The 23225-nt window shown below is 41.8% G+C and overlaps 1 protein-coding gene across 1 annotated transcript in view; it reads left to right on the plus strand.

Annotated features, from left to right (window-relative positions):
- The window catches only part of LOC143669770 (putative ATP-dependent RNA helicase DDX60), a 111235-nt gene that overhangs the window by 51934 nt on the left and 36076 nt on the right, over positions 1–23225 (plus strand). Inside the window, 11 exon segments of the mRNA XM_077144370.1 lie at positions 979–1231; positions 3335–3501; positions 4002–4160; positions 5467–5616; positions 7700–7819; positions 9567–9662; positions 11195–11310; positions 12073–12215; positions 12316–12425; positions 22360–22464; positions 23030–23158. Of these exon segments, the coding sequence (XP_077000485.1) occupies positions 979–1231; positions 3335–3501; positions 4002–4160; positions 5467–5616; positions 7700–7819; positions 9567–9662; positions 11195–11310; positions 12073–12215; positions 12316–12425; positions 22360–22464; positions 23030–23158 (1548 nt within the window).

Here is a 23225-nt window from a genome sequence, read left to right on the forward strand (position 1 = left end):
GGAGCAGGGTGCAGCATGGGAGACACAGAGGTGGAGCCTTCCTAGGCCCTGTCTCCCCATTATGCACTCCTCAGGGCTCTGGGCTTCCATTTGGAAAGGGGTGTGTTAGGCTGTTTGCACCAGCTGGATGGTCTCTGGTCCTCTGCATCTCAGGTCTTCAGCTTTTCGAAATAGGGCCTCCCGATGTGGTGTAGGAGACCCTCCCGGGTCACTTGTACTCTGGAATCGCTGTCTCAGTCACCTTCCCATCCCTTCTCTCGCTGTTCCTTGGGGCAGGGGTGAACTCAATCAGTCCTATTCCACCATCTTCCCAGAACCTTGGCTCCAGCCCTTTTGTAGTATTTTGTGCTGTTTGACACAAAAAACCTCATTTTTTCCCCCCTTTTTTCCCCACCAGACCCACCTCCTCTCTGCATGGGTAAAAACTCCTAGCACCTTTAACGCTTATTACAGGTTTATCTGTGCTGGAGGTGTATTTTCAGTAGTCAGAAATTGTTAATTAATTCTGCAAGTGGAGTTCGGCTGAGCTAAGCCCCTGCTGCTAGTAATTCTGTTTCCTTTCCCCTTGGGAACCAGCCCGCCATGCCCATGGGAGAGGGGCACCAGCCTCCACAGCTTGGGGGCCTTATAGTTCGGTGCGGGGTGTCAGTTAGTTTGGTGTCCAGACTGGGGTACACTGTGTGTCTGGTCACTGATGTGGCCCCAGCAGTTGTTCTGTCCTGTTCCTGGCTATTTACTAGTGGCTCTGGAGGACAAAATAAATTCCGCACCTCACAAAGCCACCGTCTTGCCCCCATCCCCAATTAACAGAGGGTTTGATTTTAAGGAACAGGTATGGAAACTGAAATTGTGCCCATTCAAGGATAAGATAATGGTCAAATCCATCAATATACCCTTAAAAATACTGTCTCATTAATGAAATGTCACTTTGGCATACTTTCAACATGTTTCATGAAATGTTTCTTTCCTTTTGGGCAGGAGACCAAAGCTGAAATAATTACTAGAGAGAATAAGAAGAGGTTATTTGCCAAGGAAGAACAAAAAGAAGAACAAAAATGGCATGCTCTCTCGTTTTCTATTGAACAGAAAATGAAAGAGAATTTAAACTCTGGAATAGAGAGTTTGGAAGATTTCTTGAAATCATGTAAAAGTAATCCAGTGAAATTTCAAGTTGAAATGGCAGGGTTAACTGCGTGCTTGAAGGCATGGAAAGAATATTGCCAAGATAAAGGTATGCAACCCTGTTATTTTGCTTCAGTGAATTTGGTAATTAAAAAAATATAATGATAATGGCTTTCATTTATTAACTGGAAATTTACATGGAAGCTTTGTACGCATTAGCTGATATACAAAATCTCTATAAAAACCTTCAAGACAAGCATTGTTGTCTCTATTTTATCAATGAGTAGTAAAATCTCAGAGAGGGTCCCAGCAGCAAATATTTAGCAAATTCAGAAGCACAATCAACAACAGTATTTTAAAAAGAACCGTCTACAGAGTATAAGCTCCATGAAGGGAACCGCAGAGAAGGTGAGGACTCAGGGACAGTCACTCACCCTCGAGGTCTGAAACATGCGCTTTACAGCTAAGATCATGCTGGCCTAGTGTGTGGACTTCTTCTGAAGTTTGCTGTGGCTTTCCATGTGCTCTACTTCATCCACACTGCAGCAGTAAAGAGGAGGAGACACGACAAGAGAAAGATGAGGGAGAAACAGGGCTGCGTTGAAATGTACTATTGGGAGTCAAACTCTCTCAAACTCTCTTCTTCTAAGTAAACCTTGTCCATCTCTTAGTCTTGAGCCCCTCATACTCAAATTCATTTTATGCATGGTCACTGAGTTCGTTTTTATTTGTGTTCCCTTCTCATTCTATCCGAATCCCACCCTCACTCCCTCCAGCTTCTCACTGTGTGTAGCATGAGAGTGAGGGGAAAAGCTTTCGCTTATGTATTTCCTCCCATCCAGATGTTGTTGCAGTTAGGATCTGTAGTTGGCTGCTGCTAAGAGAGGTCCGAATTGACAGTGGCCTAGGGAAGGCAGGTGCTTATTTCCCTCAGACTTCCCTAGGCGGTCCGTCCAGGGCTGCGGTGGAAGCTGTGGAAGCCATCAGTGACCAGGACCCTCGGTCTTTACACCCCTTATCCCTGGTGATTGGCTTCCATTCTCCAAGTCACCTCGTAGTCCCAGATGACTCCACTCTGCCAGATATTAGGAGAAAGGAAAGAAGACGATGGCTTTTCATTCCAGCTGTAGGTCTCCCTTTAAGTAGCTTTCTTAGAAATTCAATCAAGCAACTTTTACTTGGCTTTCATTAACCAGAGCTTTCACATCGAACCATAAGAGGTGCTGGAAAATGTAGGTTTTTTAAAATCTGGGCACATTGCAGCTTGTAATAAACAAGGATATGTAAGGAACATTGGATGATGTACATTAGTAGACAGCTGGTAGTATTTGCCACAGACATTCTCTCCTTGTCTTTTGTCTTCCTAAAGTCTGCCTGTTTTCCAAGCCCATTCCCTCGGGCATCTTTCCATGAAGCCTTCCTCAAGTAAGCCCGTTTGTATAACTCCTCTTGCCTCTTTCATTAAATTTGGGCAGAGGGAAGGCTATGTAGTATCTCTGTTGAAGTGGATGCTCCCAGAGGGTAAGAAATGTGCATTGCTTTCCTGCCCTCTTACAACATTCAGTAGGAATTTAGTCACATTTGTTAACTATATAAAATATGGGGTTAGAATAAAAGGGCCACCAAAACAACCCTGACTTAGGACACATGAAAGGACTGGGAGAGGAATGAAGAAGATACACATGCTACAACTGAACATAAAGTAATGGAGTGGGAGTAGCTAAGTCTGGATTTGGAGGTTTGAATTGACTGACTGACTTGAAGAGTTGAACTGATTACTCCAATGGACAAGAGAAAGATTCAAAAAATGGGGCTGTGTTTTTGACCAGATATTTAAAGTCATATATATGCTTTTTATTTGAGCATCGTAGAGAAGTAATATGAAAATAATAGGTGAAGGAAACTTTGTTTCCCAGAAACTTATACAAAGGTGAGCTTTAACAGTCTTATTTCTGTCACCAACTGTAAAAGTTTTCTTTTTATCAAATAGTTCAAAGCAACTTTCCGTGGAGATGATGAAGTGAGGGTAGTTGCACTGTAAGGTTATCTTAGTCATTAAGTTCAGCCCTCTCTTCTCCAGATAAACCTCCATTAATGTCAAGTTTAATAGATCAGATTGATTGAGAGGCTGACTGATTAATCTTAGCTAATGAAAACTTTGTTAGCTTTGATCATATTTATAAAGCAGTTTTATTATTTACTCTCTACAAAGGCAGAACTTCAAACGATTTAAGTATAGCTGTTCAAATGATGAAAAGGATCCACTCCTTGATGGAAAAATACCCAGAACTTTTGCAAGAGGCAGATCATCAACTTATAGCCAGATGTCTTAAGTATTTAGGTTTTGATGAGTTGGCAAATTCTTTATATCCAAACCAGGTAATGTGTTTAAAGGTAATCCCTATGTGTACATAGTGTCTTGTAAATAGTCATCTCTCCTAAAATTTTTTTATGTTGAAAATACTTACTGAATTCCTAATCACTTTTACTAATCAAGGTACCCAAACTGAAGTAATCAAGAATTAGGAAACTTGTGTAAAGCTTACCTGGAAAAAAAGCCTAAAGGCCAGATCATCTCTGAAGACCCTTAAAATGAACGCTGTACTTAATTCTAGCAAAATATCTCAAAACTATAGTGTAATTGTTCAATAGTCCTTAAATACATCAGGTTGAAGCTACAAATACTATGCATGTTTGAAGCTCTGAATGGCTGCCAATTTATATATAGTTAAGATAATTTTGGTGGCAAAGGAATTCTTCAATAAATGACAGTTCAAAAAGTGGTAAAAATGCTTTTCTCATAGGAGGTACTTAGTAAAAATATTTAAATCATTTAAATATTACACTCAACATCATCTCTTTCCAAATAAATAATGAAGAGTGCAGGAAGTGGCATAAAGGAGAAGAAAAAGGATAAATATTCAGTTGGTGTTGGACCAGTTCGGTTTCAGCTACAATTCATGGGCCATTATTTGCTGCGAGATGAGAGAAAAGACCCTGACCCCCGAGTTCTGGATTTTATTCCTGACACGTGGCAGGTAATGAGGTGACATGAAACCAACATTCTGGCATTTTCTTCTTAGATGTGATCTCAAGGGTTTCTTGTTATTGTGGCTCTACCCATTACATTTGGTGTGAACTTCTTAATATTTTGTCATGTCGCTGTCATTTAAAATCATTCTGTCATTGAAAATGTGAAATGTAGGCTTTTTTCCATTTAAAGAAAGTGACATTTTTGTATGGAGACCATTTTCTTAGAGGCCTCTGGATGGACTCCCATGCCTGTTCTTGATGTGTCATCCAGACTCATCGTCAGTGGCGATCTCGAGGTGCTCTTTGGGCCAGTAAGAATTCATGTGCAAATATATAAATGTATGCGGAGAAATTGAGTAGTGTAAACAGTGTACACAATTGTTTAGCTATTTCCACACTTTACATGTCACTGTAGTAGCTATTCCACCAAGGCGTGTAAAGTTAGTATTGATTGATACAAAATTTGGAATAAAGTAGTGTCTTCCTGTATGGATTGAGCCATATAAAATTGCTGATCAGTTGAACATTTACCTACAAAAAATGTGATTTCATAGATCCAGCCTAATAGACTAGACTGTCTCGCTTAGAGTCTGGCTCTACCTTTTGTAGGTTGATGATGGTGGAGTATCTTCAACAATTCATGTCTCCTGATCTAGAGCTGGAGGCTCATTTCGTGCTTCAGTGCAGGGCACAGGGCAGTGCGGCGGGCTCTGGGGCTGCCCTGGACACTGCCGAGCTGCCCCTGGCCCTGTGCTCTGAGTGGACCCAGATGGGGCCTTTGTCCACAGCCTGCTCACCGGAGCCTCTTGGCTCTTTGGTCACGAGGCTGATGTAGTGAGAGCCCAGGGTGCTCTCACACACCCTCCAAGATAGTTCTTGGCTCTTTCTTTATAGAAAATAGGAAATAAACAGTAAACTTGAGTCTTTGATGCTTTCTATCCTGTCATTTTTCACCATCAGCTAAATGCATGCTAGCTACTTCTTAGAACTTCATTTCTCACAGCCACTCTGCACTTACTAAATGACAAGTAATTAGAGAAAATGTCTTTCCAATAAAAAGATGATGTTTTCATCAATCTCACTCTCCATTTTTTCCAGTCTGTGCTTCTACCGCCTTCCAATGCTAATAGAATATGCATGGTCTCTTCTGAGAGAGTGACCCACGTTCCTCCCATTTTCCTGTGACTCTCTCTGGGTGTTTGCGTGCCCCGCGGTTCCTTTCGAGGTCCGGGGACTCCCACTGACAGTGTTTAATCTGTGCTGACGACATCACGCTGGCCGCCCTGACCCCGGTGCCCTCTGAACTTGCAGCGAGAGCTCCTGGACGTGGTGGACAACAGCGAGTCGGCCGTGATCGTGGCCCCGACGTCCTCAGGAAAGACGTTCGCTTCCTACTACTGCGTGGAGAAGGTGTTGAGGGAGAGTGACGAGGGCGTGGTCGTGTACGTCGCACCGACAAAGGTAGAGCTCAGGTGGCTCAGCGTTTCTCTTTCATTCCCTTCTCTCTTCAGACACGGCACATGGCCACATATGGAGCCGATTCTGCTTTCATGTTTGACCTGCACGTTCTCCTGACCTGCAGGAGCCGTGGTGGCACTTTCCTGAGAACTGCAGCGAGGAAGTCTGGCCTTCCCACGTGGCCCTTAGGCTTCATGTTTGGATGGAGAGAAGCAGCCACACTTTTGCTGGGCTGTTTTCAGAGTCCGCAGTGGACCCGCAGGGTTTGTGGGAAGTATCCGATGGTCCGCTGTGGTCAGCCACTGGCCTGTCTCTCAAACCTGCTCAATTTGCCATGCTTCTTTTATGTCGAGCACGGCTTGATTTTGAACTTGAAAACAGAAAGAGAAGTCTTTGTCATTTAGGAGACAGTCTGATGTTTGCAAAACTAGAGGTTTGCATATTCCCATTATTGACCCCTTGTATTTAATGTGGTTATTGCTAAGAAAGACAGATTTGGTTGAGTTGATTAATGCTTTCCATTTTAGTCTATAGAAAAATGTGTGGTATAGAGTGACTTGTGGTTAGCTTTAGAACTGAATTGAGTTATGTGATTAGTTTAAATTACTTCTTCATTTTTTATTATAGCATTCCTTGTTTCTCATGATGATAAAACAATATGAGCCCATTGAAGGAAATTAATAAAATATAATAAGAAAAAAATTAAGATAACTAGAAGTGGCATTGCTAGGTCAAATGCAATCCTACTGTGAAATTACTCTTCTGAAAATCTGAATCCATGACATCTATGAAAAGTTTTTGCCATAATGATAGATGAAAACTGTTGTGTTTGAACTTACATTTCTGTGATTACTAGTGACTCGAACATCTATAAATGTGATTTGGAGGTATTGACATTTCTGTATTTGGGAATTATCTGTCGCGTTTACCCATTTTCCTTTTTCTTGGGGGAGGTTGTGTTTTTATTGATTTATCAGAACTTTACATAAGAAGCTTATCAACCCTTTTTCTGATATAAATATTACAAATATTCTTTCACATTTATCATTTTATCTTTTTACTATATTTAATGTCATTTTAATAATAATAATGCTTAATTCATATCTTTGTATAGTCAAGTATATCAGTATTTTCATGTAGGGTTTCTTGAGTGTGAAAATATTTGAAAATATTCACTTACTAGTACTTTTATGGTTTAAGTTAAAAATTTACATTTTACTCTATAGGAATTCCTCCCTCCCTCCCTCCCTTCCTTCTTTTCCTCTCTCTCTCTTTCTTTCTCTCCCTTCCTTCCTCCTGTCCTCTTTCTTTCTTTTTCTGCATTAACCGTGACGTGGAGAAAGCCGGGTCTGCAGATTTCCCCTCACTCAGATTCCTCTTCCGAGGCTCCTTGCTTGGCCGCATGAGTGGGGGAGCGTGTTCACGCGTGGGGGAGCGTGTTCATGTGTGGGGGAGCGTGTTCACGTGTGGGGGAGCGTGTTCACGCGGGTGGGGGAGCGTGTTCACGCGGGTGGGGGAGAGTGTTCACGCGTGGGGGGAGCGTGTTCACGCGGGTGGGGGAGCGTGTTCACGCGTGGGGGGAGCGTGTTCACACGGGTGGGGGAGCGTGTTCACGCATGGGGGAGCGTGTTCACGCACGTGGGGGAGCGTGTTCACGCGCGTGGGGGAGCGTGTTCACGCAGGTGGGGGAGCGTGTTCACGCGGGTGGCGCCGGGCAGACCTCGCGCAGGAGCGCATGGCTGGCTTGGCCGTCACCTGACCTTTTCTCCCGTCGCAAACTCACAGCTCTTCCTGAGCCCGGGCCGTGCAGACGCTCAGCCGCCTGCTGTGATGTGTGAAGATCGTTTTCGTTTCTCCCCTTCGGGTGAATCCATCCTCTTTTTTTTTTTTTTTACCTTTTACTCTAGCTTCAGGCTTTTCAGTGAGTTTTACATGTTAGTGCACAACGCTTAGCGTGTCAAGTGTAGATGGGTATAAGGAAAGGACTATTAATTTTCTACATTAATAAGAGAACCTGCGTTTAGCCAGGTTTTGTTGTCCTGTCTCTGCTCTGCTGCGCGACTAACGGTCTCTGTCTGTCCACCAGGCCCTTGTAAATCAGGTGGCAGCGACTGTCCAGCACCGGTTTACGAAGCACGCGCCCAGTGGTGTGGCTCTGTGCGGCATCTTTACCAGGGATTATCGCCACGATGCTTTAAACTGTCAGGTTGGCTATGTTAATTGGTTTATTTATTGTCAAATTATGGAAGAGTACTTACCTATATATTTTCACTAGGAACTCAATGTCTTCATAAGGCATTCGGAAGTCATCTCCTTGAATTTATGAAAGATGGAATGATTTTGATGAAAATCCTTATCATTACATTCCAAAGAGTTAAATATAACTCATCTTTCCCTAAAGACACTTAAAGTTTGACTTCATATTTCAGTTGATATTTCATTGCATCATATTTATTTATAAATGGATTCAGAATGATTTGAAAAACCCAAGAACTTCTAAAAAAACTCCAGTTACTTTTTCTTGATAAGTCGTATAAGGGTGCTCATTGTAGTTCCAAAAGTGTTATATAATTGATGTGCCCAGCGTTTGGTAAAACATAGAACAATACATATTGTCCTCCTTAGTGAACTCCTGTTAGACAATTAGGACTAAATGCAAGGTGGAGCCATAATGACAGAGCCCTGCGTGGTGGACGAGCAGACGTGCACACCAGGCGCCCTCTGAGGATGGCCTTTATACCTGTCAAGGGCGACACGGTGGAGACAGACGCCAGCCCAGCGCCCCTGCCCCTGCCCCACCCCTGCCCCGCCCCTGCCCCCGCACCTGCCCCCGCACCTGCCCCCGCCCCTGCCCCCGCCCCTGCCCCCACCCCTGCCCCCACCTGCCCCCACCCCTGCCCTCCACCTGCCCCCACCCCTGCCCCCCACCTGCCCCCACCCCTGCCCCCCACCTGCCCCCGCACCTGCCCCCGCACCTGCCCCCGCCCCTGCCCCCACCCCTGCCCCCACCTGCCCCCACCCCTGCCCCCCACCTGCCCCCACCCCTGCCCCCCACCTGCCCCCACCCCTGCCCCCCACCTGCCCCCCGCCCCTGCCCCCCACCCCTGCCCCCGCACCTGCCCCCCACCTGCCCCCCGCCCCTGCCCCCCACCTGCCCCCCGCCCCTGCCCCCGCCCCTGCCCCCGCACCTGCCCCCCACCTGCCCCCACCCCTGCCCCCCACCTGCCCCCCACCCCTGCCCCCCACCTGCCCCCCACCTGCCCCCCACCTGCCCCCCGCCCCTGCCCCACACCTGCCCCCCGCCCCTGCCCCCGCCCCTGCCCCCGCACCTGCCCCCCACCTGCCCCCACCCCTGCCCCCCACCTGCCCCCCACCCCTGCCCCCCACCTGCCCCCCGCCCCTGCCCCCGCCCCTGCCCCCGCACCTGCTTCCGCAGCTGCCCCGACACTGCATGTGATACGCCTGGGAAGGCAGGGGTGCAAACGCCCAGCCATTTCGGGGCACGTGGGGCCCTGTGGCAGGCAATGGGCCTGCGGGAACTGTGGCCTCAGCGGGCAGTTTGTTTTCTCCCCGTCCGGCCCTTCCTCCCATCCCTTACACAGTTGGTCCTGCAGAAGCATCTTGCACCCAGAACCCTCTCCAGGCCATATTCTAGAGCACCAGACCCAAGACAACAGAGCTGTTCCTGCATGTGTTTCTCTGAATGCTCATAAGTAAAGGCATTTGAACTTCAGATCTGATGTTTTACTGGCATTGACCTGCAGAATTGGAAGTTTCACGTGGGCAGCTACTGCATTACAGTTTTAACGAAACTAATTCTCAGAAGCAATATCACATCCCCATTGTCATCAAGTGCATTCGGTGACACATAAACTTACCTTTTCTAGTCTTATAACTATGCCTGCCCATAGTAAAGCTTCACATGTTAATCCGCACAATGTTGTTATTTTCAGGTTCTTGTTACAGTGCCTGCCTGCTTCGAAATCCTTCTGCTTGCTCCTCATCGCCAAAGATGGGTGCAGAGAATCAGATACGTCATATTTGATGAGGTGGGTCTGGGGTTGTCGCCACGGTGTGAAGGTCTCGGGTGCTTCTGGACACCTGCTCTTGCTGGGGTCGCTAGAGACACTACCTCCTCTGCAGTTTTCCCAGGGTCGCAACCAATTGTTTTGCTTCATTTTCCTGTTGTGGGTATTTTCGAGCAGGCTACGGAGCTTTTATGGGGGAGATGCCTTACACTGGTGACTACTGCATTAGTGGGACAGGATTCACCCACCAGGGCATAAGCTTCCCTGGAAAGAGATTTCAAATCCAATCTTTGCTATCCAAAGCAAAGAGTTTTAGACCCCAGCAGTAATGGCACTTATGTGAGTTATTTCATCAGCTAAGAAACCAGCAGAAAACAGCACACTCAAAATACAGTAATTCAAGAAGGCTGTTTTCCAAAGGTATGTGTGTGAGGAAGCAATAAAGATTAGTGCTGGAATTATCTTACCCTTAGGCCTAGAGGGAAAAGGCAGGAAGCGTTCCTGAGACCCAAAGGGAGTCTCCTATGGAGCTGCCCACATGGGCAGGGGCAGTTTCCTTGCTGAGGGACCCAGGCAGCTCTGGGGAGCCTTGCGGGGAGAGAGTCAAGTGAAGGAAGACCTCAGCTTCCTTCCAACTCCCTCTGCCCCTTGCAGGGGCTCCCCATTGGCCAGGCCCAGGGCAGCAAGGCTGGGCGCTGTCTGAGGCAGTCCTTACAGGCAGCTTCCCTGGGAAGACAGCAGCATGGAGAACACTGGAGATGCATGGGGGCAAATGGAAAATATTTAGGAAAGTTATATGACAGCATTATTTATCATATTTGTTCAAAGAGACTTAAAACATTAAAAAAATATGCATTCTTTTGCCCCAAGGAATTTTCAATTTAAAAGGGAAATAGACAAACCACTTTTAACATACCTTTTTCTTATAAACTTGAAACCACCGAACAGACTGTACTTTGATTTGTTTGATCCTGAATTGTTCTATTTGTTTTTGGTTAATCTGTGTACATTTTATCTCAAGGACATTGAATATTCCTGTTTAAAAGCAAAACAAAGATGAAATCTTTCTTTGCTAGCTAGAACCTTGGCTTGTAGTCTAATATCAAAAGTTTGAAGTGATATAACATGGGTTTCCTCAGTTTTCCCAATTTCACATAAGGATTTCGAGGTTACTGTCTAACCTGGAAGAGTCAGGGAAAAATACTTGTTAGTGCAAAGCATGTGGTTAACATGTCGCAAAGTGGTATGTTATCTGGTTAGGACAAAGCGAGATGGCGATTGGAAATAATTCAGTTTCCTTTCTTTCTTGCTGTGAAAGTTATTGGGGTCTGATGGTAAGTCCTTTGCAGCTGATTGCCAGGTATGCTAAGTTAGTCTGATTGCCGAAGACCCCATTTGGGAATCTTCCCTGAATGTAGTTCAGTTGGACAGAATGGCTCTCGAAGCTCTGCTGAAGGTGTCTGAGAATCTATGATGGTTTCAGATGTCTGTGTCTTACTTTCATTTACCATTTTTAAGTCAAATTTTCAACTGAGAAGTTTTTTCTTTACTAGGTCCATTGCCTTGGTGGAAACATTGGAGCAGAAATCTGGGAGCATCTCCTCGTCATGATCCGATGTCCTTTTTTGGCTCTTTCAGCCACTATAAGTAACCCTGAGCATCTCACTGAGTAGGCATTAGGTTCCATTTTGGACAGAATAGCTCTCTACTTTAAACGCCTGAATTTCATTCTTTCTATGTGGATTCTGAGGAGTTCCGTAACTTTTGGGTGAATTTATGAAGTCATCTCTGCATCTTTAAGAAACAGAGCCTTTCTACTATTGCCAAGCCAAGCCATCCTCCCCTCGAGGAAACTGAGCACTCCCCCAGCCAGATCTGAAATTGGAATAGGAAATTTATGTTCCTTTTGCTTTGTACTTCACCAAGAAATAAAAATAAAATGCAAAATAATGCAGTCATAGCCATGGGCCCTGAGATAGTCTTTATTCTGTCCTACTTTGTAGAGGATGATTAGGAAAATAATGAAACCTTATTAGTTGAAATCCCTCATCAGACTTGATTTTTTCCTGGTAATAATAACAATTATGCAAAGACTCATGAAATGCTTCCTGTATGCCAGGTGCTAGTCTAACTGCTTTGCATATATTAATTTATTCATATGGCCAAGAACCCTACTGATTTGGGAACTACTACTGTTCCCATTTTACAATGTGAAAATGACATGGAGAGGTCCTTGCTAAATGACTCAACCAAGAGCCATAGCAGGTAAGGAGGCTGGGATTCGATTCAGGTAACCTGCCTCCAGAGTCTGCTCTCTAAAGTACGATGTTCAGGTCACATGACACTTTCTTTACTTAAGTTATTTAATTTCATGGAAAGTACTTTCATGCTCTGCCTAAATAAAATGGAAAATTTTTACATATTTTGGTAGGTGGCTACAATCAGTAAAATGGTACTGGAAGCAAGCAGACAATATAATTGAAAAAAATAATGTTTCTGAAAGGGATGTTGGCGCGCGTGCCAGATTTCACAAAGACTACTTGAAAATAAAGCGATCATATAAAGTGAGGCTTGGTATGTTTGATATGTTCATATTAATTTTCATCTTTCAGTCTAAATTTATTCCAGAACTTACATGTCCATTGATTTGAAAATACTTGCTCTTCATTTTTAGTGCTCTATGGAGAGAGGTACAACGATCTAGAGAAGCACATCTGTTCAGTGACACAGGATGACATTTATTTTGAACATTTTCACCCATGTGCTGCACTAACAACAGATCATGTAAGTAGCATTTTAGCCATATTTATTCTGAGTAATGTAAATTATTAGTAGATATCATAATTGATAAACCTGCCTAATGGATACTTAACAGAACTGTGGCATAGATACTCTCCAGTGCTTTCAACCTTAGTTCTGAGAGCAACAAGGATGTTCTCCAGGGTTTTCATTTCGTTCCTCAGTGGTGTCTGCATATGCAAAGCTTAAAAACTACTAAAAAGTTTAACATGAATTTTTGTGTTAATTTTCTTTTTTTCCTGAACGTTATTGTTTGCCCATTTTTTCCCTTCCATGTGTTTGTGCTCATCTCTCGTCTCTCTGCACAAACTCTTCTCTCAGTGCAGCTGTGATTTTATGTGGACAACACCAGTGCATGTGAGAGTCTGGTCACTATGGATTAGCTTAAACAAGGAAGAGGCACTTCTCACTGGTTTAACACTACAAATGAGTGGGGGCCGTTAAAGGGTCTCAGGGGATTGGGAGGTGAAATGGGGGTGGAGGTGGAGATTTACTTATTTTTCTTGCCTATATCTCCTCTTCTCTTATCCTGTTCCTATGAATGGGTTATGCAGGATCTCTTTGCCTCTGAAAGGTATAATAGCATCAGCCAGTGATTTGTCTTCCTTCTACAATCTGGTGAGTTAGATATATCCCAAATTCTGCTGTTCGATTAACCCTTCCACACAGCATAATTCTGATCTTGCCATGCCTTCAATGTCTCTCTTTTAGTCTTAGCTTGCCAAGGTTGCTGTAACAAATGCCACAAATGGGTTGCCTTAGGCATTAGGGATTTACCGACTCAGAGTTCAGGAAACTACAAGTCTGATATGGAGGTAGTGTCAAGACCAGGCTTTCCCTGGAGGCTGTAGAGCTCTGGGGTGGAGGGGCACCCCACCTCACTCACATGGCAATCTCGCTTCTCTCTCCTCCAGAACCTTCTATTGTCACTTGACCAGTTGCCTCTGTTTTTAGGTCTTCAGTCCTATTGGGCTAAGTTCCCTCTGATTCATTTTGGCCTTAACATCTTCAAAGATCCTATTTACAAATGAGTTCCCACCACAGGACTGGGGAGTAGGATTGAACATGTCTCTGTGGGGTGTGTGATCCAATCCCAAACACCACTGAATATGGGAAACTGTGCAGCTCCTTAGTGGGGCAGCCAAGGTCTTCTATGGCCTTATGTTAACCCCATTTCCATTGATCCTCTTTCCTGGAAGCTTTCCTGGATCTTTCCTGGAAGCGCTCATGCTATATATTGTTCCTGGAATGTTTCACCGTAGATTCCAGATGCCAGGTGTCCAGATTCTGTTCATTTTCATGACTCTTCTTTGTTTCCCTTCATTAGAGAAGTTGTAGACTTATGGAATATTCAAGCATAAAATACAGGGCACCCAGACACCACCGTGTTATTACCACTTGCATTGGTGTGGAACATTTGTTGCTATAGATTAAAGAACATTTTTATGATTGTGCTATTAATCGTAGTCCATGGTTTAACTTGGTCTCCACCATGTAGTGCAGGTCCTTTTTAAAAATTTTTATTCTGTTAACACATATGCAATCTAAAATGTCCTCTTTTAACCACATTCATCTTTTAACTACTGAATATCTAGTTCAGTGCTGTTAGTTACTTTCACCATGTTGTGCTACCATCACAACCATCCATTTCCAAACCGCTTCCATGGTTTTGAATAGGAACTCTGAATACTTTAAACCTTAACTTCCTATTCACTAATCCGCCATCATCCCCTGGTAACCTATAATCTAGATTCTGACTCTATGAATTTGCTTATTCTCAATTATTCCAAACCAGTGAGATCACACTGTATTTGTCCTTTGATGTCTGGCTTATTTCTCTCAACCTGATGTCTTCAAGGACCGTTCCTGTTGTTGCATGTATCAGAACTTCACTCCTTTTTCCAGCAGAATAATATTCCACAGTATGTATATACCATGTTTCATTTATCCATTAGCCGTTGATGGACACTTGGGTTGCTCCCATCTTTTTTCAATGGTGAACAAATGCTGCTATGAACATCTGTGTGCAAATAACTGATGGAGTTCCTGCCTCTAGTTCTTTTGGGTATTCATGTAGAATGGGATTGCCAGATCAAATGGTAATGTTATACTTAACTTATTCATGAACTGCTAAACTGTCTTCCTCAGCAGCTGTGTGATTTTAAATTGCCACCAGCAATTTTCCTATTTCTCTGGTCCTCTCCAACACTTGCAATTTTCTGTTTTCCTTTTCCTTAATAGCAGCCATTCTAATCGGTGTGAAATGGTATCTCATTGTGGTTTTGATTTGCATTTCCCTGATGGTTAGTGATGGTTAATGATATTGAGCATCTTCTTGTGTGCTTTCTGGCCATTAGTATATCTTCTTTGGAGAGATGTCTATTCAAGTCTTTTACCCATTTTTAAATTACATTGCTTGACTTTCTGTTGTTAATTTGAAGGATTTTTTAAAAACATATTCTGTGTTTTAAACCATTGTCAGATACATGGTTTCCAAATATTTTCTCCCATTATGTAGGTTGTCATTTTACTAACATGATAAAGCCCTTTAAGGCTCAAAATCTTTTAATTTTGTTGAGGGCCCTTTCATCTATTTTTTCCTTTGTTGCTTGTGCTTTGATGTCTATGAAACCAAGGCCGAACACAAGGTCCTGAGGATGTTTCCCTAGGTTTTCTTCTAGGCGTTTGATAGTTTTGACACTTTTATTTAGGGTTCCATTCCAGTTTAAGTTGATTTTGTATAAGGCCTTCTTTTTTTTTTTTCTTTGTATAAGGCAGAACCTCCTTTTTTTTTTTTTAGCAAACTGAGATTGAGTTTTCCTGGCACCATTTGTTGTAGAGACCATCTTTTCCAATAGAATGGTCATTTTCCCCTTGTCAAAAATCAGTGGACCATCAATGATAAGATTAACTTATGAGCTCTCGATTTGATTCCATTGGTGTATATATCTGTCCTTGTACCAGTACCATGTGTTTGGATTCCTGTGGCTTTGTAATAGGTTTTAAGATCAGGGCGTTTCAGTCCTCCAACTTTGTTCCTTTTCAAGGTGGCATCGGCTATTCAGGGTACCTTATTTCATCCACATACATTTTATGATTAGCTTTTCCGTTTCTGCAAAGAAGGTTGTTGGAATGTGGGTTGGGATTGTGCTGAATCTAGGAATTGCTTTGAGTAGGATTGACATCTTAACAATATTTAATCTTCCAATTCATGAACATGGATTATTCTTCAATTTATTCAGGTTTTCTTTGATTTCTTCTAGCAAACTTTTGCAGTTTTGTATATACACATCCTTTATATTCTTGGCTATATTTATTCCAAGATATTTGATTCTTTCAGCTGGTATTATTAAGGAATTGCTTCTTGATTTCTTATTGCAATTATTCATTGCATGTTTATTGAAATGATAATGAACATTGGATGTTGATCTTATACCCTATCCTTTCAATGAGTTCATTTATTAGGTCTAGGAATGTTACTGTGGCATTTCAGGATTTTCTATATAGAGGATCAGATCATGTGCAAATGTGGTATGCTTTCCTTACCAATTTGGATGCCTTTTATTTCTTTTTTCTGGCCTAATTGCTCTAACTAGACCTTCCAGTACGATGTTGACTAACAGTGATGACAGTGGGCGTCCTTGTCTTCCTGATTTTGGAGGGAAAGCTTTCTGTCTTTCCCCACTGAGGATGATGTCAGCTGTGAGTTTTCACATATGCCGTTTATCATGCTGAGTAGATTTCCTTCCATTCCTAGTGCCCTAAGTGTGTTTTTATAAAGAAGGGGTGCAGGACTTGGTTAAATGCGTTTTCTGCATCAATTGATCATGTGATTTTTTTCCTTCATTCTATTAATATGGTATGATATATTAATTGATTTTCTAATGTTGAATCAAACTTATATATGGGGTAAGTTCCCTTGAGCAAAGTGTTTTATTCTTCTAATGTATTATGGGATGCAGTTTGCTAGTACTTTGTTGAGGATTTTTACATCTACATTCATAAGAGATATTGGTTTATAATTTTCTTGTTATATCTTCCTCTGGCTGGGTATGAGTGTGATATTGGCCCCGTAGAATGAATTAGATTGTTTTCTCCTTTTCATTTTTTTTACAAAGAGTTTGAGCAGAATTGGAGTTGTTTTCCTGGAATGCTTGATAAAATTCCCCTGCAAAGCCATCTGGCCCTTGGCTTTTCTTTGTTGCATGGCTTTTTATTAGTGATTAAATTTCTTTGGTAGTAATTTGTTTGTTGAGATCTATATCATCTCAAATCATTGTACGTTGTTTGAGTATTTCTGAGAATTTTTCCATTTGATCTAGGTTATCTAATTTGCTGGTACACAGTTGTTCATAGTATATTCTTTTTATTTTAGGAGGGTCAGTAATGATTTCCCCTGTTTTATGTCTGATTTTAGTGATCTGTGTCCTCTCTTTATTTTTCTTTGCCAGTCTGTCTAAAGGATAGTCAATTTAATTGATGTTTTCATAGAACCAACTTTTGGTTTTGTTGATTCTCTCTATTGTCTTTATTTTCTCTGTTTAATTTATCTGTGCTCTGATCTTTGTTATTTCTTTCCGTGTGCGTGCTTGAATTCAGTTTGCTTTTTTTTTTTTCTAGGTCTACTGGTTTTGAACTCAAGTCTCTGATTTGAAGTCATTCTTATTTTTTTATGTAAACATTTGGTGCTATAAATTTGCCTCCCAGCACTGCCCTTGCTACCTTCATGCATTTGCCTCAAGATAGCTCTAATTTCCCTTGTGATTTCCCCCTTAACCCATTGTTTGTTTAAGAAAGTACATTGCTTAATTTCCATATATTTATGAATTTGCCATTTCTCCTCTACGTTATTGATTTCTAGCTGCATTCCCTTGTGGTTGGAAGACATACCTTTTATAATGCCAATATTTAAAAAAATTTTGAGGCTTGTTTTGTGACTTAAGATATGGTCTCTCCTGGAGAACCCCATGTGTGCTCAGGAAGGATGTGTATTCTGTTGTTGTGCTGTGAAGTTTTCCGTATAAGCCTGTAAGGTTTGGTTGGTTTAGAGTGTCATTAAAGTCTTGTATTTCCTTATTGATCTTTCTGACTAAATGTTGTATCCATAATTGAAAGTGGCATGTTGGTGTCTCCTATGTTAACATAGTACCATCAATATCTCCCTCCAAAACTGTCATTTTTGCTTTATATATTTTGGGGGCTCTGCTGTTAGGTCCCTATAAATGTATAGCTGTTACATCTTCTGGTTGAATTGACCAATTTTTCAGGACATCATGACCATCTTCGTCATAACTTTTTAAAATTTACAGTCTATTTTATCTGATATTGGAATACCTACCCTACTTGTCTTTGACTACTACTTGCAGGGTGTGGTGGCTAGGCTCAGGTGCCAGCTTGGCTGGAAAAGTGGGGACAGAAAAGGGACAAATTGGAGTGGGCAGAGTGAGAATGTTGGAAGCTTGGTTCTGAAGCCAGGAAACCTCAGGCCCAGAGACTGGTCCACCCGTACATGTGGAGGGATGAGTCTTCCCCAGGAGCAGAGAGCAGGCCTTCTGCCTCGCTGCTCAAGAAGAGCTGTGCCACCCCAGGCATTGTAGAGAGTGGAGCACGGAAACCAGGGATTGAGGAGAACCTGGCTGCCACCCCATTTTTCTGGAGGGGTTGAGCATATACCCTGGAGATGGCTGCTGCCCTGAAGCTTGGAGAGGGTAGAGCCGAGAAAAAGGTGGTCTCCGCAATGTTCTCCAAGATTGCAACCTCCCCAGTGTTTGATGAGAGAGCAAGACCACTGCTCAGGCCCTTGGAAAGGGCACGACTGCTGCTTTCTGAAGCCCAGAGGAGAAATAACTCTCAGACTTTGAAATCCCATGGGGTTTACTCTGCAGGCTTTCAGAACTATTGGGTCTGGTGACTCCTGGGTTCCTTCCAATTTGTGATTGATGTGTATACTTTTAACACCCCATTTTAGAGATGAGGAAAGGCAAAGAGAAGTTAACTAACCAGCTCAATGTTGTACCATTTTTCAGTAGATACTGGGACAAGGATGAAATCTCAGAAAGATTGACTCGGGTCTTTACTCTCCCCACATTCTTTTGAAAGATTTGCTGAATAAATACCCAAATGAGGGAATGAATGAGAATCACTTGATAGCCTTATGCTATGATGCAATGTCTTTTAAAAGCAGCTGAATGATTCTCAGTGATGGTAATTTTTGAATAGCATTTTATTATGGAAGCTTCTTTTCTGTGTGGAAATGACTCAATCCAAACTCTAAATAAAACTACAGTATAGACAAAATTATGTTACTCAGCTCACACCCTGAGTCTGGAATATAGATGAAATCTACACATAAGTAACAAAAGAGCCTTTCTTTCCCTTCTCCCTTCTTCCTTCTATTTTCCTTTCTCTTTCTCTTCTTCTCTCTCTCTCTCTCCCTCTTTCCTTGATTTCTTTCCCTTTCCTGCTGTTCATCCTCCTTCTCTCCCTTCTTTCCTCCTTTATTCTTCCGTTGTCCAGTGACTAACATTTTCCTCATTGCCTGGCATTTAAAAAAATGGAGAGTGCTCTTGAAACTTATTTATTCTGCTTAGGATGGGCCAAGGCAGGTTGTCTTTAAGCAGTGATGAGTGGAGTGGCTTGGAGTCCTTGGTGGGTTTGCCATTTTGGTTCAGGTTCCTTTCCTCCATCCTCAGTTGCTGTTAACGGAGTAACTGGGAAGCAGTAGCACTGCTGGGGTGAGCTTTGGTCCCTAACAACTTCGGCAAAGGCCATCCTGTTGGATTGTTGGATGAGTCCTGTTACGCTGTCTGGACTTGTGCAGCAGGAATGCAGGATAGACACAAAGTCTTGGACATTATTGATTATATTTTTGCCAGCTATAGTATAGTGTGCATTTATATGGGATATTTCTGAAGAAAATAGTGATTAAAACGCACTTTCCAAATTAGTAAACTATTCCTCATCTTGTATAGTATGATTCAGATTAATAAGAAAGAAACAAGTGGAAAAAGAAAACAAAATAAATTTGTAACATAAAGAAAAGAATCTTCTGCCATGGTGCACCTCTATCATGGACATGGTTTCAGGAGGGAAGGGATGAGGCAGTTATGCGTGAACTGGGCTTATTCCAAATGTGATGCATATGGATTGAGATCACCTTCAGTCCATATGCAGCTTGGTTGTGTGGCCAACAGTTATTATGCTGCATAGGAGCAGCTGCTCAGCCTTGGAGGGCTCTCGACTGAGGGAAATACTTGAAAGAACTGCCTTCTATCTCTGCTCAGCTAGGATCAATGCTTTCCATCATCTCAGATTCTAGGGACAACTTGGCTTGCAAAAAGAACACTGCAGTGTAAATATTATTGTACTTAAGAATGAAGGATAGGGCAGATCTATGACCTTTTTATTCCTTTTAATCTATGACCTTTTATTTCCCTTCCTTTGCAACCAAGTCTGGCTTGAATTTTTTAATGCAATTTTATTGAGATATATTCACATACCACTGAATTATGCAAAGTATGCAATCAGTGGTTCACAGTATCTCCGTATAGTTGTACATTCATCACCGTAATCAACTTTGCATTTTCATTTCTCCAGAAACAGAGAATAAAGATAAAAAAGAATGCCCAAAACATCCCATACCCTTTACCTCCCCTATTATTTATTTATTTATTGTCTTTATTTTCTTATTCGTGTGTTCATACACTGGATAAAGGGAATGTTAGTCATAAGGTTTTCACAATCACATGGTCACACTATAAAAGCTATATAGTTAGGCAATGATCTTTAAGAATCAAGGCTACTGGATTACAATTCAACAGTTTTAAGTATTTCCTTTTAGCTATTCTAATACACTAAAACTAGAAATGGATGTCTGCATAATACATGAGTAACCTCCAGAATGACCTCTCAGCTCTATTTGAAATCTCTCAGTCACTAAAACTTTATTTTGTCTCATTTTTCTTCTCTCTTTTGGTTAAGAAAGCTTTTCAATCCTATGATGCCAGGTCCCAGCTCATCCTGGGAGTTCTGTCCCACATTGCCGGGGAGATTTACACTCCTGGGAGTCATGTCCCACGTTGCCGGGGAGATTTACACTCCTGGGAGTCATGTCCCACGTTGCCGGGGAGATTTACACTCCTGGGAGTCATGTCCCACGTTGCCGGGGAGATTTACACTCCTGGGAGTCATGTCCCACGTTGCCGGGGAGATTTACACTCCTGGGAGTCATGTCCCACGTTGCCGGGGAGATTTACACTCCTGGGAGTCATGTCCCACGTTGCTGGGGAGATTTATACCCCTGGGAGTCTGGCTTGCATTTTGCCAGCTCCTTAGTTACTGTGCATTGGAGAAAAACTGAATTGATTGCACAGCTTTTAGCCATAGAATTGTTAAACTGTTTTGAAAAATTAAAACCTGCGGGTTGATAATTAATCAGTCACATTAACAGGCGAGGCATCAAACAGGCATTCTGCTAATATGTATTCTCTGATTTAATTCTCACAGAGAGTCTATGGCCTAGGCAGAATTATCTCCCATTTTTGATAAGAGGAAAATCAGGCCTCTATAAAAGGCTAAGAGACTTAAGAAATTATCCTAGTTCCCAAGCTAGAAGAGATTCATTTCTACTTTTATATTTTATTTTAGTTAGGCAGACTAAGTAACCACTTTTAAGTAATAATACGAGGACAAAATGATAACATTGCAAAGCAATATATGCAGTTACTATTATTGTGTAATGAATCTTTGCCATTTAAATAGTTTTAAAAGATCAAACAGATATTTCAATGATGATTCCATGCAGTCATTTCCATATTATGGTATAAGAAGTTTAAAAAAGGCATGCTGATATATTAATCTGGTCTGATCTCACCACAGTCTGTAAGGCAGTAGTCCGAATAGTTTCGCTCCTACACTGTGGATAAAGAACTAGCATTCAGAGGTAGAATTAGAATCAGACATTCTGATTCAAACTCTACTACTGCACTTTCCATTTTTTCCAAAAGTGTTTTCCAAGAGTGTATGTCAGACTCCTTTAGCCCAGAATTTCCAAACCTGTGCCTCAAACCTGCTGATAGCTTTAATCGAAAATAGATACCCTGTTGTCAACTAATTTTGGAAAAATCTTCATACTATCATCTCTTTTTTAAGATTTTAACATTTCTAATGCTAATTCTTAAAGAAGCGTGTTTTATAGAACACTCTGAAGTCCCACCCTCCACCCCTGACGTTGAAGCCTCCCTGTTATTGTCTCGGGGATCCTGGTTTCATACACGGCTCATAGCAGTAGGGGGTGGAAACAGCAGAACATGCTACAATGCGAACTTTTTGAGATCAGTATTTTAAAATTTTCCATGAAAAATGTTTGTGGGGGAAATGAATGGTCTATATGTTCAGGACGCTAGGACAGGCCCAGTTGAGTAGCCTGGAGGAGAAGGTTGAGTATCTCAAAGGGGGGTCTGGGCACCTTTGTGTTTATGTTGACTCATAATTTATGCAAATGAGATTTGTCCCCTGTAGGCTGGCTTGAGGCTTATGAAAGTGAATACTTACCTTTACAATTAAATCAATTTCCATTTCTGCTGCAGGTGGTATCATCTTATCTAAATCAGATTCACGTATCTTCCAGCTATCCAACATCCTGATTTGAGTTCTGGGAGCTGTTTTTAGAGCATTAGCTAAATTTAAAGTCTTAGGAAGTAATATAAGTTTTTTTGGTGGGCTTTTGTGGTTATTCTACTTCAGGAACTCAGGGGTACTCTTATTTCATATTTAGTTAGCAGTTAGTGCCTATTCGTATTTGCATTTTAGTCTAGTTTCTTGCAATGTCTGCGTTCATGATAGTGACCAGGAGGCAAAGGAGGGGACATAAGATAAAATAAAAAGAAAAGTAAAATGTCCCATTTTGTTTAAAATACAGATTGAAAGATGTGGATTCCCTTCTGATCTTAGTTTTTCACCTCGAGAAAGCATTCAGCTTTATGACACCATGGCTGAAGTCTGGGAAACTTGGCCCAGGGCCCAGGTAAATAATAACGGTGGAAATTAATCGCAATTGATGTTATTAAAGAGGATGGTAACACAGCAGTTCAGAAAAACAAATTTTCATCCTTTCTAAGTAGTTGTATCTGATCTTTTAAAATGATCAATGGACTCTTTCCCAAGTAAAATAAATCAGTTCTTCTCTGACATTGTTTTATTAACATTTGTGTTTTATTTTGATGGGTGGAAATCTATTGAATTCCTGAAAATATTTCTTCTTTCAACTTCTGGGATGCTATAATATTTCATTCTCCTATCTCTTGGATTTATATTCTTCTATATTCTTTCACTGCAACAGTTTTTTCTTTATGCCTTAATTACTATCTGTTTGCATCTCCTCCTTGACTTTGCTTTCCATTTTTTCCTTTGAAGAGCCCGATGTCTTAATATGTTTATGCCTTAGAAACCATGGCAGATGAAGAGAATTTTAACATGCTCTGTACTCTACTAATGTTAATATGACACATTATTAGCAGGACACACATGACAGGAACATCTTTGGATTTTCTTTTGTGATTTTATATAATTTTGTGATATTTGTTTTCAAGGAATTGTGCCCAGAGAATTTCACTTATTTTAAGAATAAAATAGTTATTAAGAAGATGGATGCTAAAAAGTACGAAGAAAGCTTAAAGACAGAATTAACAAATTGGATTAAAAATGGCAATGTACAGGAGGTAATTTTCACACTTTTTGGGAAAAAGTATTCTATATTCTTTATTATTTTCTTAAGTTGCATTGTTC

This window comes from Tamandua tetradactyla, chromosome 26, assembly GCF_023851605.1.
Source record: "Tamandua tetradactyla isolate mTamTet1 chromosome 26, mTamTet1.pri, whole genome shotgun sequence".
In the NCBI taxonomy this organism is placed as follows: Eukaryota; Metazoa; Chordata; class Mammalia; order Pilosa; family Myrmecophagidae; genus Tamandua; species Tamandua tetradactyla.